Source organism: Chinchilla lanigera, unplaced genomic scaffold (assembly GCF_000276665.1).
Source record: "Chinchilla lanigera isolate Chin_1 unplaced genomic scaffold, ChiLan1.0 scaffold00068, whole genome shotgun sequence".
Taxonomy (NCBI): domain Eukaryota; kingdom Metazoa; phylum Chordata; class Mammalia; order Rodentia; family Chinchillidae; genus Chinchilla; species Chinchilla lanigera.
Window position 1 is genome coordinate 6,816,738 of NW_004955469.1, and position 17,730 is coordinate 6,834,467.

The 17,730-nt window shown below is 35.8% G+C and overlaps 1 protein-coding gene across 5 annotated transcripts in view; it reads left to right on the forward strand.

Moving 5' to 3' along the window:
• Positions 1 to 17,730, forward strand: part of Ncoa1 (nuclear receptor coactivator 1) — a 215,808-nt gene that overhangs the window by 139,958 nt on the left and 58,120 nt on the right. For all 5 annotated transcript variants that reach the window (XM_005400388.2, XM_005400389.2, XM_013522653.1 and 2 more), the window contains 3 exons: positions 969 to 1,148; positions 2,629 to 2,724; positions 7,705 to 7,845. In XM_005400388.2, the coding sequence (XP_005400445.1) occupies positions 969 to 1,148; positions 2,629 to 2,724; positions 7,705 to 7,845 (417 nt within the window). The remainder of the gene's footprint in view (positions 1 to 968; positions 1,149 to 2,628; positions 2,725 to 7,704; positions 7,846 to 17,730) is intronic.

Genomic DNA, 17,730 nt, shown 5'->3' on the forward strand with positions numbered 1-17,730 from the left:
ACTGGAAATCAAAGATTAACCCAAACCCCACAGGTAGCTAAAACTTGTTATTCCAATGCAGGTGTGTTTCCATGCTTTCCTCTAACAGAGTGATGAAATGGAAAAAAGGAAAATGGGTCAGTGCAGTGTATAGGATAAGAAAACATTAGGAAAAGGAGAGAGTAATCTTAAAAATCCTCTGAACTCCCGGTGACCTCCATGGTCTGAATATGACTCTGTGACTGGAAAATCACAACTGTCATATGGATTGTTAATTGAAATACGCAGACATCTTTTCTATAACTGAATTCCGTTTTCCTATACTGAGTCAGGTAGTGTTTCTTTTTTACCAGTCTTTTTATATAATGTATTGATTGTTTATATTTAAAATATCATAGCACATGAATGGTGGTAAAAAGAAACATTACTTGCTACCTATCCTAAGCAGTTTTTAAAAGAAATCTAATTAATTTTATGAAATACAGGGGATAACAGACTCCTTGGAGAAGCTGTGACTCTTTTCCCCCAGAAAAATGCACATGCACACAAGCTTGTCCTTAAAGGCCCAGGCTGGTCTGGTGAAGACCCTTGTGTAACAGGGCAGCTGTGATTGTGAGTCACTTTTCCACTGCCAAGGTATGGCTGGAAATAAGCAGAAGCTCATTAATTAACTGCTATAAAATTCTGAGTGAAACAGCTAGTAATTTTTAATTTTTGTCTTTATTTATAACGGCTGTTACTGAACTAGAGTATTTGAAGGAAGAGATCTTATACATTTTAAATCTCAGAAATGTTATGGTTTCTAACTGGTAGATGTTTAGATTTGCTAAGGAAGATAAGCATCCTGTTGCCTGAGGATAACATTAGACCTGAAGAGGTCTGTCTGTGTTTTAATCTGAGTAATTACCAAGATGGCTTGAGGTATATCCTTTGTATCTTTCACCTTCCTCACAAGCACATAACATCATTTTTTTTTTTTTTTGCCCCAGTAAATGGAGTTCCTTGGCCTCAAGAGGCAACACGCCGAAATAGCCATACTTTTAACTGCAGAATGCTAATTCACCCTCCAGATGAGCCAGGTACCGAGAACCAAGAAGCTTGTCAGCGATATGAAGTAATGCAGTGTTTCACTGTGTCACAGCCAAAATCAATTCAAGAAGACGGAGAAGGTAAGGCACAAGATTATAAAGTATTTGTTTTTTCCTATAATTTGAAAGAACAGGGAAAGAATGAATTATAACCTGCCTTCTTTGTATAGTATTTTTGGTTACTGTATTGTGTATCACAGAAGCGATTCAATTTGTGATATTTTTTTACTATTAAAGAAAAACTCCAATTACTAACATCTAAAAACCCTCTTTGAAATGCCCCCAAATTCACAGCTTTAAGCTGGCATTCCCACTAAAATGTCAAATAATTCAAATCAACTTGTCTAGAAATGAGAAATATAACTAACTGCTGTCAGTTGGAAATCTACCAGATGCAGCAGGCTGTTGAACAGCTCTGATTTTTAGAAAGTTTCAAGTTTAGAATGTAGGGAACATTGGAAGATAGAATTGACATTTTGCAGGCTATGCACAACAATTGGATTAACATGGACTTATATATGTGACGGTAGGTGACAACTTAGACTGAACTAAGTTTAGGGACACCACAAATCTGGAATTGGTGTAAGGACCAGGGAAGGTAGTACACAAGAAGTTGGTCAAATGCAAGCCCCATATATAGCAAATCTCCCCAGGAAATGAAGGTCACAATCAACCTTTCACAAAATATACATGCCATGTCTCACGTGATTAGCTGTGTGTTATTGTATGTAGCACTGTCAAAACAAAATTTAGGAATGGGACTTCAAAAACATTACATATCCTCCCAGCTATCCACAATGAATATGCTCATTATGTACCAAAAAATGTACTAATAAAAAAATTATATACCCTAAAAACAAAGTCCTGTGTCAAGAACAGAATAGCTGGACATGGTGGTGCACACCTGTAATCCCAGCATTTGGGAGGCAGAGGCAGGAGGATCACTGAGTTCGAGACCAGCCTGGGCTACATAGTGAACTCAAGACCAGCTTGAACTACACAGTGAGACACTGTCTCTAAAAAAGAAAAGAGCAGAATAATACTTCAGAAAAAAAAACTGCTTTTCTCAATTAATTATAGCTGATAATTATTTCCATAGTAATTATCAGAGTAATCTTTGTAGCCATTAAGTGCTGATGAATATAGGAAATTGCCTACAAAAGTGCATTTTTAAAAAACGCCATGTTAGGTTTTGGGAGTGTAGAATATTCTACTGTTAGCATACACAAGACCCTGTTTTAATCAACGATTGTTTTAAAATGGTATTGCTTAAGTCTAACCAAAACTACTGTTTCCAGTTTTTTCATCTCAGTATATTCAGTATCCTGTAGTTCATGTAAGAACACTCAGTGAGAAGGAATTCTTTATTCTAACTTGCTCTCAACTGACAGCTACAGGTTTTGGTTGACAGCAATTTTATTTTTAATAACAATTATATCATAGTGATTCCAACATTATGTTAAGCCCTGTCATATGTATGGCTTTTATAAAAGCCATTAATAGCAAGTAATAGATGCAAACCATTTACTCTCTTTCCTTCAATTTTCTTTGTTTTGGGCAGATTTCCAGTCATGTTTGATTTGTATTGCACGAAGATTACCTCGGCCTCCAGCAATTACAGGTGTAGAATCCTTTATGACCAAGCAAGATACCACAGGTACTCACTGTATGATTCAGAGTGTTTTTTTAGGTATTGGTGAGGTGGCTGTCATAAAATTCATTATGTCCACAATGTTACATCTTTCTGTTCTGTGATATTCAGCCTCTGTTCCCTAGTCTTATGCAGGGAACATTTTAAATAGTGGTCTTGATATGGTGCATTTTAGGATCTGTAATTATTATTGTCATAGACAAGGTTCTGGGAAGAGTAATTTTTATATCCTCACATACCTATATTTTTATTATAAATTATTTTTATAATCATGTAAGAAAATGCTTGAAGAAATTTGGCATATACAGACATAAATACGTGACGTGCATATATATACATTTACAAATGGATATAAATACTATGTTTAAATATTATGCTTAAATATGTTTGTCTATTTTTTCCTTCATTCTTTTTCTTTAAATTTAAATTTTATTTTCTTTAAATTTATTTATTCAGCACATACTCTTTGAGTCCTTAGGAGTAACTGTGACTGTGTAATTGCTCAGGATGTGTATGATTGACCAAAACTCAATAATGTAATTACGTATTGGGATATTTTTTATAATAGAAAAGGGGTGATATGGTGTAAGTCAGAATCTGTTTTAAAATTAGCTGACCTGAAGACCTGAGGCTCAAGTTGGTATGGAGCCCTTGGGCTCCAAAGGTGCGAAATGGTGCCAGCTATCCAATATATGGTAACAGAAGAGGGCAGCAAGGAGGAAGGGTCCTGGTGCAGTGAGTGCTTTTGCCTGAGGAAACAGCTGCAAGAGCCCTCAGTAAGACAGGTGTATGGGAGAACTGCAAGAAGCACAGTAGGGCCACAAAGAGAGGAATGATGGAGTGCTTGAAAAGCAGGCCTTCTTTTCAAAGACCTACTTCACAATTGATTTTCAGCACGAATAGACTGCTATTGTTCTTTCAATGTCCAAAGTATTTTTCCTAGGTTGTTTGATTTTATCTTCATACTAACACATCATGCTTTTACGTCCATCAGTTATACCTCTATCACTTCTTTCATTTAAAAATAGAGATAGATACTAGAGATAAATTTTTTGAGATTTAAAAGTCACTTCTACTGAACTTTATTCCTTGTTAAAATTGTTTTAATGTTTATTTTACTTTTACTGTTCTTTATAAGGTCCCTTTTTGTTTTTAATGAATTTTTTAGTCTCAGAAATCTTAATATACTTGTACATTTTGTCTTTTTTTGTTTTTAATGATAAACTCCGAACTCTTTCTCCTAAAGAGCAAAGGGGATAAATTAGCACAGATAATAGGAAACAGTAAAGATAATGTCTAGGAGTGAAGAGAAACAGTACCTGACAGTAGCTGTAATCCTTTATCACACTTTTTTTTCATTCCCTTTTTGAGACTATCATGTATCCTGTTCCTTTCCATATTCTACCAGTGAACAATACTGGAAAAACTTAATGAACCCTGGGTGAAAAACAAAAGTATTATGTATGGAGGAAAAATAGGGCTCATTGAAAAAAGAATACTATTCTTTTGTGTCAGTAACTGGTTAATATAAAACAAAACCAAATAACAGCATTGTGAGATAGAATGAACCTGCTGGAAGGGTGATTGAAAGGCTTCAGAATAAATGTCAGAAATGAGAAAGACCTAAAAGTAGGATGATTTAGGAGCAATATGTTTCAGCTTTTCCTCATATTATATTTCTATAAATTAAATCCTAAACTGTATAATTTGAAAGAAGAACATATTTTTCCATAGGAACAATGTTAGCAGTGGTACTTCTTTATGCTGCTAAGGACCCATCATTAAAAATCCATCTGTGCCTGACAATATGTATAAATATATAAAAATAGCCATGATCATTTAAAATTTTTAAAATTAATCTGTGGGCCATAAAATAACTGTAGATCTCAGAAATCACAGAATCCACCTTCTTTTATGAATGCATAAATACCAAATGATTGCTGAGAATGGAAATCTTTACCCCTAATATAGAACCCTGTACATTTTATTGCCTTTCACTAAAACATATTAAAAGCATATTAAACAGAATAATACAATGTATTAAAAGAATACTGTACCACACACACTTATACAAAGATAGCAGAGAAATATAAAGTATACTTAAAATTTAAAACTAACATTATATCATGGACTTGACTTAGCTAAAAAGAATGAGCTACCATACATATTAAGCATTTAATTTCTTAAATTTAGTAGTACTTTTAACTTTACTATGTGGAGTTAGTAGATCACTGACCATGGGATGGACCATGTCTCATTAAAAAAGAAAAAAGTCTCCTACCAGGAAATACTGAACAGTGATTTAGATTGGTTTGGTTTAGTTTGTTTTGGTTTGGTTTCTGTTTGATTGGTTGGTTGGTTGGTTACAGTTTCTTCAAGCAAGCAGAGGTACGTATTCTAAATCAAACTATTCATGATTCTCTTCTAAGGGAGTCATTGCATTACCCAGTCATTCAGGACTGTTGCTGACAGTTTAATCACTTTCTCCCTTGTAGTCTCACAATTCCAGACTCTTGTGAACCAACACTGACACAAACACACACACAAAACATGCATGCACACACACACTCCTATGCCTCCTTTAGTATTTTTCTATAAGAAATATTACTGTATTGAAGATTATGGACTGGTAGAATTGTGTGATAGCAAAATATTTATCTATAAAGTAATAAGAGAAAAGATTAAATAATTTAAAACCCCAAATTGTCTGTACTTTCAGTCACACTGTTCACTGGGCTTTCTCCAAAGTGTTCTTAAGCACATGTTTAAATTTCTTAAGCACATGTTTAAATTGATTTTCTTTCTAACATCTGCATTTATGCCAAGACTTGAGTAGTACCCTGGTCAAGTTGGATTAAAGACCCTAATTTAAAAGATACAATGAATATTTTATTATTAGGCAAACCAAATGGAATATATAAAGAAGGAATTAGTTGAATGAGTAGGAACACATAATGTGATCAGTTTGAGTTGATTGTATGAGAAAAGGAAAGGTGGGTATACGATACAATCAGGCATTTTACAGAAGAGAAAACATTAATAGTAAATAAATGTGAAAAATATTTAGGGGCTGGAGATACAGCTCAGTGGGTACAGTGCCTGCCTGGCAAGTGTAAGGTCCTGAGTTTGACTCCCTGTACCAAAAAATATATCACTATTCAGCCTTATTAGTAACTGAGGAAATCTAAATTTAGTCACAATGAGATGCCATTTTTCACCTATTAATTTTAAAAAACTAAGCCAAGCATTGTGGCAGTCTGGGAGGCTGAAGCAGGAGTATACAAGTCTGAGCCTAACCTAGGTAACTTATCAAGCATCTGTCTTCAGAGTAAAACTTGGGCTGGGATATATCTCAGTGCAGAGGAACTGAGATTCCTGGATTATTATTAACATTATTATTATTATTATTATTACTACTATAATCCAACAATTATTAACTGGATTCAATACACAGTACTGGGGGGTGGAAAAAAGAAGCCTGATGATACCAAGTGATTGAAGGATGTTAGATTGCCAGTAACCCTTTTTATGATGCTGAGGATTGAACCAAAGGCCTTGGGCATGCTAAGCATGTGCTGTACCACTGAGCTACAAACTCAGTCCCAATAACTCTTGGGTATTACTGGTAGGAATATAGGGTGATACAAGTTTCTGCAAAACAGTTCACAAGTTACAAAGCTGAACATTTGCATAACCTGCAACCCAGCAGTTCTATCCCTGCATATATACACTAGATAAATTCTCACACACATTGGCCGTGAAAGATGTGAGAGATGTGCATAGCAGCTTTGGCTTTATGGCAAAAAAAAAAAAAAGAAAGAAAGAAAGAAAGAAAAGAAAACCACCCAGGAACAATCTAGATGCCTAACTGCAGGAATATGTAAAGACAGCGGGAAATGTGACGCAGGAAGAGTGTACACACAGTAGATTGAGGTTGGTAATATCAAGTGCTGAAGCTGGGTAGGAGGTTGGCTGGCTTTCCTTCTATTATATAATTCTAAATTTATATATAAGATTGCATAAAACGGGTCTGAAGAATGACAAAATAGATTAGTTGCCTCCTGATTAACTGAGGAATAATTTTCCAAAGTTTTCTCTTTGCAGCTTAGGAAGTTTGACCAACCATGGTAACAATAGATCACCACTAGATCATAAAGTATATATGTTCTGTGTGCCTAGCAAATCTTTTTTTTTTTTTTTTTTTTTTTTTTTTTTTTTTTTTTTGAGATAGGGTCTCATTACATAGTGCAAGCTAGCCTTACACTTGTTTATGTAGCCCAGGCTGAACTTAAACTCAGAGCAATCCTCCTGCCTTTCTCTCCCAAGTGCTGGGATTACAGGTGTGCACCACCACACCTGGCCCTAGCACATCTTAGTGTTTTACTTACCTTTTCCTGATTTAAGTTTGTATTGCCTTCAGTCTTTGTCTACTTGTGCATACAGTGTTGCCTAGAGCTCAACAAAAGATAGAAAGGGAAAGACATACTTCCTTTCTCATATTCTCTTTACTCAGTTATTGGAAAATTATTTAAACGAAAGCAACATACGTATTTCATCACTGCCCCTCTTTCCATAACAAGTGATCCAGTCAATTATTAGTAGATAAAGAGCAGAAGCAAGAGTAAGCCAGGGAAATTTATACTGCATTAGTCTCAGCAGCTTCAGGTCTTTATAGTATGGCTTTAATACTTAACTGGAACTGAATTTTAGACTATGACATACTAGGGCAAGGGATATAGTTCAGTGACATAAGCACTTGCCTGGCAAGCCTGAGGTCATGAGTTCAATTCCCGGTACCCCCCCCAAAAAAAAGACTATGACATACTAGTGAACCATATGTAATAATAAAAATTAATAGTGCTTTCCAATGTTTTTATCTATTAAACATATGAAGAGAAATAATATTTCTTAGATACAACTGTTTTGAAATATGGATGATTTATGTCAAGAGGATATCATAAATGTAAACTTTCATTCTTTGTGTAGGTAAAATCATCTCTATCGATACCAGTTCCCTGAGAGCTGCTGGCAGAACTGGCTGGGAAGATTTAGTGAGGAAGTGCATTTATGCTTTTTTCCAGCCTCAGGGTAGAGAACCATCTTATGCTAGACAACTGTTTCAAGAAGGTAAAGTTTTCTCTCAATTATTTTCATTAATTTTGCTCTTTATTAATATTGAATAGTTTGTGTAGAGCTTATGGCTTGATAAGTATTTTCTCCAAATTATGGTTTTTATAATAATCAGTTTTAGGAAAGGAAGAAATGGGTAAGCAAAGTAACTCATCAGTGGATCCTGAAATTTGGATGCACATTCTAAAGAACAGGATGTCATGTGGTGATCATTCACTCATTCATTCATTCATTCATTCGGCAGACATGTATCAAGTTCCTAACATGCATAGGAACTATGTATATAATGTGCCAGAGATACAGTGGTGACTAAGAAGCAGAGTTTTGCCTTCAAGAAGTTCATATTATGTTAAGGGAAGAAAGCTCTAACAGGCAGTGTGACACAGGCTATAGTAGAGATATAACCAAAGAAGAAAAGTATTCCGACCTGGAGATTCAAGGATGACTCTAGAAATGAAGTGATGTGTTTGTCTGACTCTGAAGGATCATTCCTGGCAGAGTAAGCATGTCACAGGGCCTCTGGATAATGCAGAGGTCAGATTCATGCACATTAACTTCATGACTTTTGAAGCACCCCTGTCTCCTTACTCATGTTGATGTTACAAATCAAAAACTACATCTTTTGAGGTTATTAACTAATGAATAGCAGCTGTGTCTTAGCAAACTCTATGGGAATATACAGGTGTCTTCCCTGCCCTTAGCAATTAAACAGCATTTTAGGAAAAAGAGGGAACATTAGTTGCAAATTAAGGTTAGTTGAGAATTAAAGCCAGAACGTTTACAGTTCAGAATTAAGGGATTTTGATGTACTTTTAAAATATTGCTGTGTAACTAATATTCCCTTTCCAAGTAATTCCTTCTATAATCTTTAGATAGCCTCTTTCTATGGCTGTTCCTGTAAAACAATTAAGGATTTGTTTCATTTCTATTCTCCTTATTAACTTTAACATTTTCCCCATAACTTGTTTCCTCAGTGTATAGATGATTTTTAGCTCATTATGTTTTACATCCACTGACTCTGTACAGAACAAGGAGAAAGTACCTTGTCTTTTCTTCAGGAGGCTGTCTATATAAAACTCAGTCTCGGTCACTTCTGGGACAGCTTCTCACAGAAGAATGATTCTCCAGTGGCTTCCTTATAAAACTCATGCTTCCCCTCAAGCTGGTATCTCACTGGGGAGAGTCAAGAGACTGTATGTTTTTGAACTTAACCCAGACAACCCTGAACTGCAGCAAAGTTTGGAAACCATTAGAATAAATACTTAAGGCTACCCACCAGGTGCAAACTTTGTGACCTCCTCTATCCAGAGTGACACGTGTTTGCATATTATAGGGACTCAGTATCCACTCAATGCCTAAAGTACTGATATATGTAGTTCTCTTTGTAAGTTGGCTTTCCATGGATTTACAGTACTTTTAAAAACTTTTTTTTTTTTTTTTTTGGCTGTAATTTATATTCATTTCCACCAAGGCAAAACAGGCCCAGGTAATTGTTTCATCATCCCAGTGAATAGGTTCCCTATAGATGTGACTGAGCCAGTTTAAGGTATGTGTTTTGAAACCATTAGAATTCTCTATAAAAACAGATTAATTAAACTATAATATGTAATCTTATATTAGCATGAAATGAAACAATTTAGAAAAAAATCTAAAGAAATATAAACATAACCCAATACCTCTTACCTATTATGTTCTCTCATTTCACTTTTTTTTTTTTTTTTTTTTTTTTTTGTATTTTGAAGCAAGGTCTTGTTGTGTAGTCCACATGAGCCTTGAACTCACTATGCAGCCCAGGCTGGCCTCGAACTTGAGGCACTCCTCCTGCCTCAGCCTCCTAAGTGCTAGGTTTACAGGCATGTGCCACCACACCTGGCTCATTTCACTTTTTTGGGTTTTTTTGGGGTGGGGGGCTTGGTACCAGAAATCAAACTCAGGACCTTGCACTTATCAAGTAGGTGCTATGCCGCTGAGCTATATCCCCGGCCCTCATTCCAATTTTTAAACAAAGAATTCCTTTAAAGAAATGACATATTGAATCCAAGCATGGTGGCACACACTTGTAATCCCAGCAGTCAAGAGGCTGAGGCAGTAGAATTACCATGGGTTCATGCCAGGCTGGGCTACATAGTGAGCTCAAGACCACCCTAAACTATATAGTAAGACCCTTCTGAAAGAAAGGAAGAAGGAAAGGAAGGAAGGAAGGAAAGAAGGAAGGAAGGAAATTACTGTACTTACATTTTTTCTTAGAATTAAGATTACCAGAGTTCACATGACTCTTGTTTCTAGTGTTTTGGCCATTCTGGACAGTTTTCCAGGCAGTCTCCATGGATGTAGTGCATCTTTTTCTGTTTTTTGTTTTGTTTTGTTTTGTTTTGTTTTCTGGTACCGGGAATCAAACTCATGACCTCGTGCTTGCCAGGCAGGCACTGTGCCGCTGAGCTAAATCCCCAGCCCCTTTTTTTCTGGTATTTTTATATTCAGCAGTATAAAGCATGGTAAGAGCAATGTGGTCTGTGAAACATACGAGAATCTCTTGTTTAAAATACTGACCTGCTGAATTAAAATTTGAGGAGAAGATTCAGATATTTTAACAAGCCTAAAGGTGATGTTTAAGTTTAAGCACCATTGTTCTGTCAAGAATGAAGAGAGGTGTAATTTACATTTGCGGTTTCCTGGCCTCCTTCTGTAGGCACATTGTGAAGTGAGTGGGATACATTACTGTTAGAAGGGTTGTTATCCAAAAGACGGAGAGAACAAGTACTGATCAGAAAGTGCAGGAAGGGGAACCCTTGCACATTACTGGGAAGAATGTAAATTAGTATAACCACTACAGAAACCAGAATGGAGAGTCCTCAAAATATTAGAAGTAAAACTACTATATGATCCAACAACCCCACTTCTGGGTGTGTAACCAAAGGAAATGAAATTGTTGTGTTGAAGAGACCTCACTCATGTTCTTTGTAACACTACTCATAGTAGCCAAGATCTAGAATATAAATGTTCACTGATGGGTGAATGAAAATAAGGAACATGGGATATATATGCACAAGGAATAGTATTTAGCCACAAAAAGGAAACTGTCATTTGTAACAGCATGGATGAGCCCAGAGGTCATTATGTTAAATGAAACAAGCCAGGACTGGGCATAGTGGCACATGCATGTAATCCCAACACTAGGGAGGTTGAGGCAGGAGGATAGCCACAAATTCAAGGCCTGGACTACATAGTGAGTTCAAGGCCAGCCTGAGTTACATAGCGAGATCCTGTCTCAAAAAAAAAAAAAAAAACCAGGCACAGAAAGATAAATACTACATGATCTCACTTGTATAGAATCTATAGTAGTCAGTCTTACAGAAATAGAAACTAGAATGGTAGCTGCCAGAAGTTGGGGTGGTTGGTCAGGGCAAAAAGGCTAGGGGGGATGACATTGATTGGAGTACTGCAGTTAGTTAGGAATAAGTTCAAGAAATGTGTTGTACAGAATAGTGACTATAGTTGATGACAATATGTTGTATGCTTGAGGAATGCTGGGGGTGTCGGTGTTAAGTGTTCTTACCACAAAAATGATAAGTACATGAGGTGTTGCATGTCTTGATTAGCTAAATTTAACTACCCACAATATATATATACTTCAAGGACCATATTGGACAGGATGCATAGATGCAATTTTGTCTGTCAATTTAAATAAATAAATTTTGGGGAGGGATAGTGAGATAAACTATACTATATCCTTGATTTTAGTAAAGCTTTACAGTTATGGATACTTAGGCAAGAAAAAATTGTCTTCCATCTCTCCTTTTTTTTTTTTTCTGATCATTAACTTTCTCTTTGAAGGCAGTAGCTGATAATAAAATCCTAATAAGAACTAAGAACTTTAATTCTTCACTTAGTTTTTCAGCTGCTTTTGGCAGAGACAGATCATGAAGTACTTTACTGTGTTATCTTCCAAGTCAGATTTGCAAATGCACTTTAGTCATGTTGGAGCACTCACGTGGACTAGATTAAAACCCTGATTCTGCATTGAAGCTAGGAGAAATGGGTATCAGGACCACTTGAGGAGCTGTTTAAATGAGGATAAGTTCCATGCAAGTGGAGGTAGTTTGGTAAAATTCCTAGATTCTGTCATTTCAGAACCATTACTTTAAAGGAAAGTCTGGGTTAGGATGTTTCCCAAGATCACTGATAAGACAGATTGATGTGTGCAGTAAACCAGAGATCTTGACCCCACCCAGTGCTACTAAATCAGTGTGTAGTCTAAGATATTTTTAAGAGAGAAGTTTAGAAAACATAAACCTAGGTTCCATAAAATAATGATAGCTATAACTAGGAATTAAAGCTTCATGCTTAACTTAGGGAAATGTGTCAGTCTCCCACTTTTGGGAATTCAGAAGACATGTTTAAGGTATTTCAGCTTCCAGGAAGTTCTGCAATAAAGATATCTTTCAAACCTTGTTACTCAAACTTATTTTTCTTCAGAATACTGTCCTGTAGCACATCTACTAGCAGTTAAGGAGAATACTAGTCGTAGGAAATGAGGAGCTATATAGCCCATAAACTAGTTTTATGGGTTTTATTTACCTACTTACAGTGATATAATGGACTATCATTCTTGTCTTTAAAATGTCTGTGGTGTATTGTTGTATGAAAACAACAATTTTATGTTTAAATAGGTGGAATAAGAAAGCACAGCATATATAGTATAATCTCACTCTTGTGTGTCTATTTATCCAATTCTAGAAGACTAACAAAATGTCAAAGTGATTATATCTGAGTGGTAGGATTATAGATGACTATTCTTTGTTCATCTGTCTTTACCTTCACTTTATAATCACAAAATAAAAATATTTTCATTTTTAAAAAAGTCACAAGTAAAGTTGGAAAGTATGTATAGTTCCAAGAAATGTACAAGCAGTGCTATAAAACATAATTACCAATATTAATGATTACCAGAATGTTGTTTGAGGCTTGTGTGATGTAGTTAATTCCATGGCCCACATAACAGAGTTAACTGAAATTCTTTTTATGTTTAAATATTTGAAAATATTTAAAATATGAGTTTACTTTTCCCTTATAGAAATTTTGATATACTTAAAAGAGTTCATTTAATGGTCATTGAAAATTTTGCAACATCAGAAGTAATTTTTTCTTTACCTCATAACAATTTTTGAGAAATTGAATTCTTCCTGCATATTTAGAGAAATACTCAAAAGAAAGAAATCATCACAAGCCTGGAGCCATAGTACTCTTCCACACATTATACCTGACCACTTAGTTAACATTAATGAGGTGTATTTGTTTGAGGTCTCTCAGCACCAAATTGGGTAAGGTCAAAATCCTAAACAGCTCTGCCTCTGCAGCTGACATGATGAGGGACATTTTAATATTTTATTTGCTTCTTATCTCAATTTAGGCCTACTCTAGGGAGAAAAAACAAAAACAGTTGTAATACAAAAGGTATTTTTGGAGTGTTTCTAGGATATCAGAAATATGCCTTTGATTATATCCCTTCCTTCTAAATAGTTCAGAGATAGACATAGAACTCAGAGGTCAAAATACTCGCTGTGTACCTGGAAAAAAGAGATCAGAAATGAGGCCAGGACCTATGATCAAACTGGTGTTCTAAACCTAGACCTCGAAACCCACTTATGTGGAAAACTTACTATGCAGAGTAAGTGTTCACCAAATCTACAAAGGGCTATAGCTACCTTACTCTTCTTTAGTGGTTATTCAGGAAATATTTGTTCAGCACCTGCTGAGTAGTGGGCTCCATGGTAGATACTGTTTCACAATATTACTGGCTCTATTTTAGTAATAAGTAAACTGAGGTAGACTAGGATTAATTTGCACTAAGTCCTAAACTTATAAATGAGAATCAGAGGTCAGGCCTACTTCTGACTCCTCAGCTTAATCTTTTCATTGAGCCGTACTGCCTTCCTTTTTACTATTTGTTTGTCTGAACAATCAAGCACCAGAGTTTCAGTTAAGTGAAGAGTCCAATTAATTGTAGCATCAAGGGCTATAGGAATAAGTCTCAGAGGTAGATTGAGTGCCGAAGGCCTTGGGTTCGGTCTCTAGTACCACAAAAAAATAAAAATAAAAAAGAAGTATGACTGTATTGTTATTCTTGTCTTATTTCAAAGAATGGCTATGTGAATTATAATATGGTAGCTCTTGTTCCATACATTATCATTCCAAATAATTCTCACTTGAAAATTTAAGGTATGATAAATTCCTTATATTTCATTAATAAAGTCCCCAAAATTGCAAAATTTTCACAAGTAGTTCTATGGTTAGGCAGCATAATTAAACAAAAGACTACTAATATTTCTGTAATCCACATTAAATATCGTAAGATTTCTGTGTTAGCTTGAGTTTTTAGTTGTTTCTTATTCTGTATGGCTTGTCAGTAAACAAATTTCTATTCATAAATTTTCATTACAAAATAAGCATAGCTGGGTATGGTGGTGCATGTCTGTAATCCCAGCGCATAAGAGGCTGAGGCAGGAGGATCACAAGTTTGAGGCCAGCCTAGACTTCATAGCAAGACGGTGTCTCAAAAAAATAAATAAATAAAAATTAAATCTAGATACCTACAAAAGTAAAAACATAAATTGATGGGCATGGTGGCACATGCCTGTAATCCCAGCACTAGAGAGGCAGAGGCAAGAGTATCGCCGTGAGTTCGAGGCCAGCCTGGTCTACATAGCAAAATCCTGTCTTAAAAAAAGAAAAAACAAACAACATAAATTGATATAGAAATATTTGAGAAGATAGCTAAGCTTGAAAATGTCTTTAAAGCAAATTATGGCAGTTGATCACATGTCAGTGTTGGCCTGATTAGGTGAGATTCAAATTGATGATCAGTCAGCCAGCACTTTCTGGATGATTTCACTATAAAGATTCAGTGGAGAAGAGAAAACAAAGATGGGACACAGTACCAGCTCTTATGCTTATTCTAGCTAATGAAGAAAAGTAAGTCTGTAGAAGGACTTTAGGAGGAATATTTAGAAAATGATGATAAGTAAGGTTGAAAATGTCAGTATAAGTCAGATTTTTTTTTTTTTTTTTTTTTTTGAGACAGGGTCTCACTATGCAGTTCAGGCTGGCCTTGAACTCACTTTGTAGCCCAGGCCTCGAACTCACAGCGATCCTCCTGTCTCAACCTCCCGAGTGCTGGGATTACAAGCATGTGCCACCACACCCAGCAAAGTCAGATTACTTCAAGCTGTGCCATCCAGTATGATAGTCATTGGTCACAGGTGGCTGTTGAGCACTTAAAATGTAGCTAATGTGACCAAAGAAGTGAATTTTAAATTTTATTTAATTTCAAATGCCCATGTGTGGCTGATGGCAGTTGTATTGAATAGTGCAGCTTTGCAGAGTAACCAGTGTTTCCCAGAAGAATAAAGAAAGCCTGAAGAGAAATAAACACGGTAAGGAAATAGATAAAATGGCATAACATGAAACATATATCTTTCTTGGGCCCTTTATGTATTTTTGGATTTATCATCTCATATTAATAGTTTAAGATTCCTCTTTTTGGTTGCAGTTGTATTTTCCAAAATGAATTGTTGAAAGGATATTAACAGTTGGGACTGTTAATAAAATTTTAGGATTTATTCTAGCCAACATTTACTTATATTCTTCCACAGAAGTTATGACTATATATCCCTGTGCATTGTCTGGTAAGCGTGCCAGTGATTTCACTGAAATTGCTAGATGGGTAAAGAATGTGTTTGGGGGAGGTGGAGACATAGCTCAGCGGCACAGCACCTGCCTAGCAAGTGCAAGGTCCTGAGTTCAATTCCCAGTACCAAAATACATGTATGTATATTTTTACCCCTTCCTTCTTTCTTTCTTCTCTCCTTTCCCTCATCCCAGTTGTTCTTTCCTTTTGAGCAGTTTCTTTCCCTTTCACATTATCTATTGTACCTTCCAGGTTTTATTTACTCTTTCAGTTTCTTACACTGGGGAGACAATATGATGTTTACACATGTGAGTCTGATTTATTTCACTTATGAATATGGTCTCTAGTTGCATCCATTCACCTATAAAAGCCTCGAGTGTATCTTTCTTTATAGCTGAGTAGTACTCCATTGTATAAAAACACCACATCCTTTTTTATCCTTTCCTCAGTTGATGGACATTTGGGTTGTTTCCAAGATTTAGCTATGACAATTTGTGCTGCTGTAAACATGAGTGCACATATATTGCTTTTCACATATATCGCTTTTCAACACATACATGTTTTCAGTTTTTCTGGAAAGATGCCCAGAAGCATAATAGCTGGGTCGAATAAGTCCTCTAATCCTACCTAGCTTTTTGAGAAATCTCCACACTGATTTCCACAGTGGTTGCACCAGTCTGTACTCCCACCAACAGTGGAGAAGGGTTCCTTTTTTCCCCACAGCCCCTCCAGCATTTGTTATGGATTGATTTCTTGATGATAGTTATCCTTTCTGGGGTGAGATGAAATAGCTAAGATAATTGTACTAATAATTTTTATGGTTTATTGAAAGAAACAGTTAATGCTTAATTGTTTAATTTTGCGTGCCTATATGTGGTATCTGAACAACTACTATGATGATAACAATATGTAATATAACAGCCATTGTTAATTTCCTATTGTCTTGTTTTGAAATTCTGTATCGTTTTTATTGGGTTTTTTTTCTTACTTTTTATGTGCTTTACAAAAAAATTTTTAAGGAGGAGAGGCTGGGGATTTAGCTTAGTGCAAAGGCCCTGTGTTCAAATATTACTACTGCACAACTTAAAAAAGGCTTTATTTGTTGTGATTGTCACCTTGACTGGCTCAAGAGGCACCTAGGAGATTAGTAAAGGGCAGTTGTAGGGGTGTCTGGGTGGGCTACAGGGGCACCATCCTGGCAACTGTACCCGGCCCCAGGCCTTTTACAACACACTGCTTTCTGGTGCCATGAACTGAGCAGCCTTCCTCCACCAAAGCCTTCCTCCCTGATGCACCTGCCTTGAAGTCAGACATGAGTCAAACCTCTGAACTTGTGAGCCAAAGTAAACCCCTTCTCCTCTAAAAAAAAGGAAAGAAAAAAAGAATGTGTTTGGTTGGGCATAGGTCTCAATCCTGTCAATGAAGTTTTTGTCCTAGTTTTAATGCTTAGATTTATTATAGTATAGGTTTATAACAGACTGCCTTCTGCAGTTGATTTTGGATCCCCGAGACAATAAAATGGGACATACCTTCTTTCAAGTAACACGTAGCTTTAAAACTTACATGTTTGATAAGTCTGTTTCATATGCCATTTAAAATGTAATTGAAACCCTTTCTGAAATGTCTTTGAAAAATAGGGCTAAGATTAATACAGCCTGAGTTATAATAGTCATTTGTGGTCGTAATTCTTTTTTTTCCCCCCTCTGGATACGATTTCTAACCTTGATATAGCTGAATTTATTTATTAAATCCCTCTTAAAATAGAATTCTGTTATATTACTAAAATATCAATGACATTTTATTTTTTAGTCTGATACAGCCTTTACATATTTAGTAAGCATTGACCTCCATGATTAGAATTTTGTCTGCTGTTAGAAAGTTTTAAGACAATATAAATATTATTTGTAAAATGATTTGACTGCCATAACCAAATTTTTGTTCCTTATATTGTCAGTCATTGGCTTTATCTTAATTTGCTCATTACTAAACTGGAAAAATTCAAACATTAATAATACATACCAGGCATAGTAATTCCACAGAAGGCTGAGGCAGAAAGATCACAAGTTCCAAACTAGCCCAGGCAATTTAGACCCTGTCTCAAAATGAAAGATAAAAAGGGCTGAAAAAAAAAAAAAAAGGGCTGGGCATGGAACTCAGTGGTAGAACACCCCTGGGTTTGATCTCCAGTCTGGGGT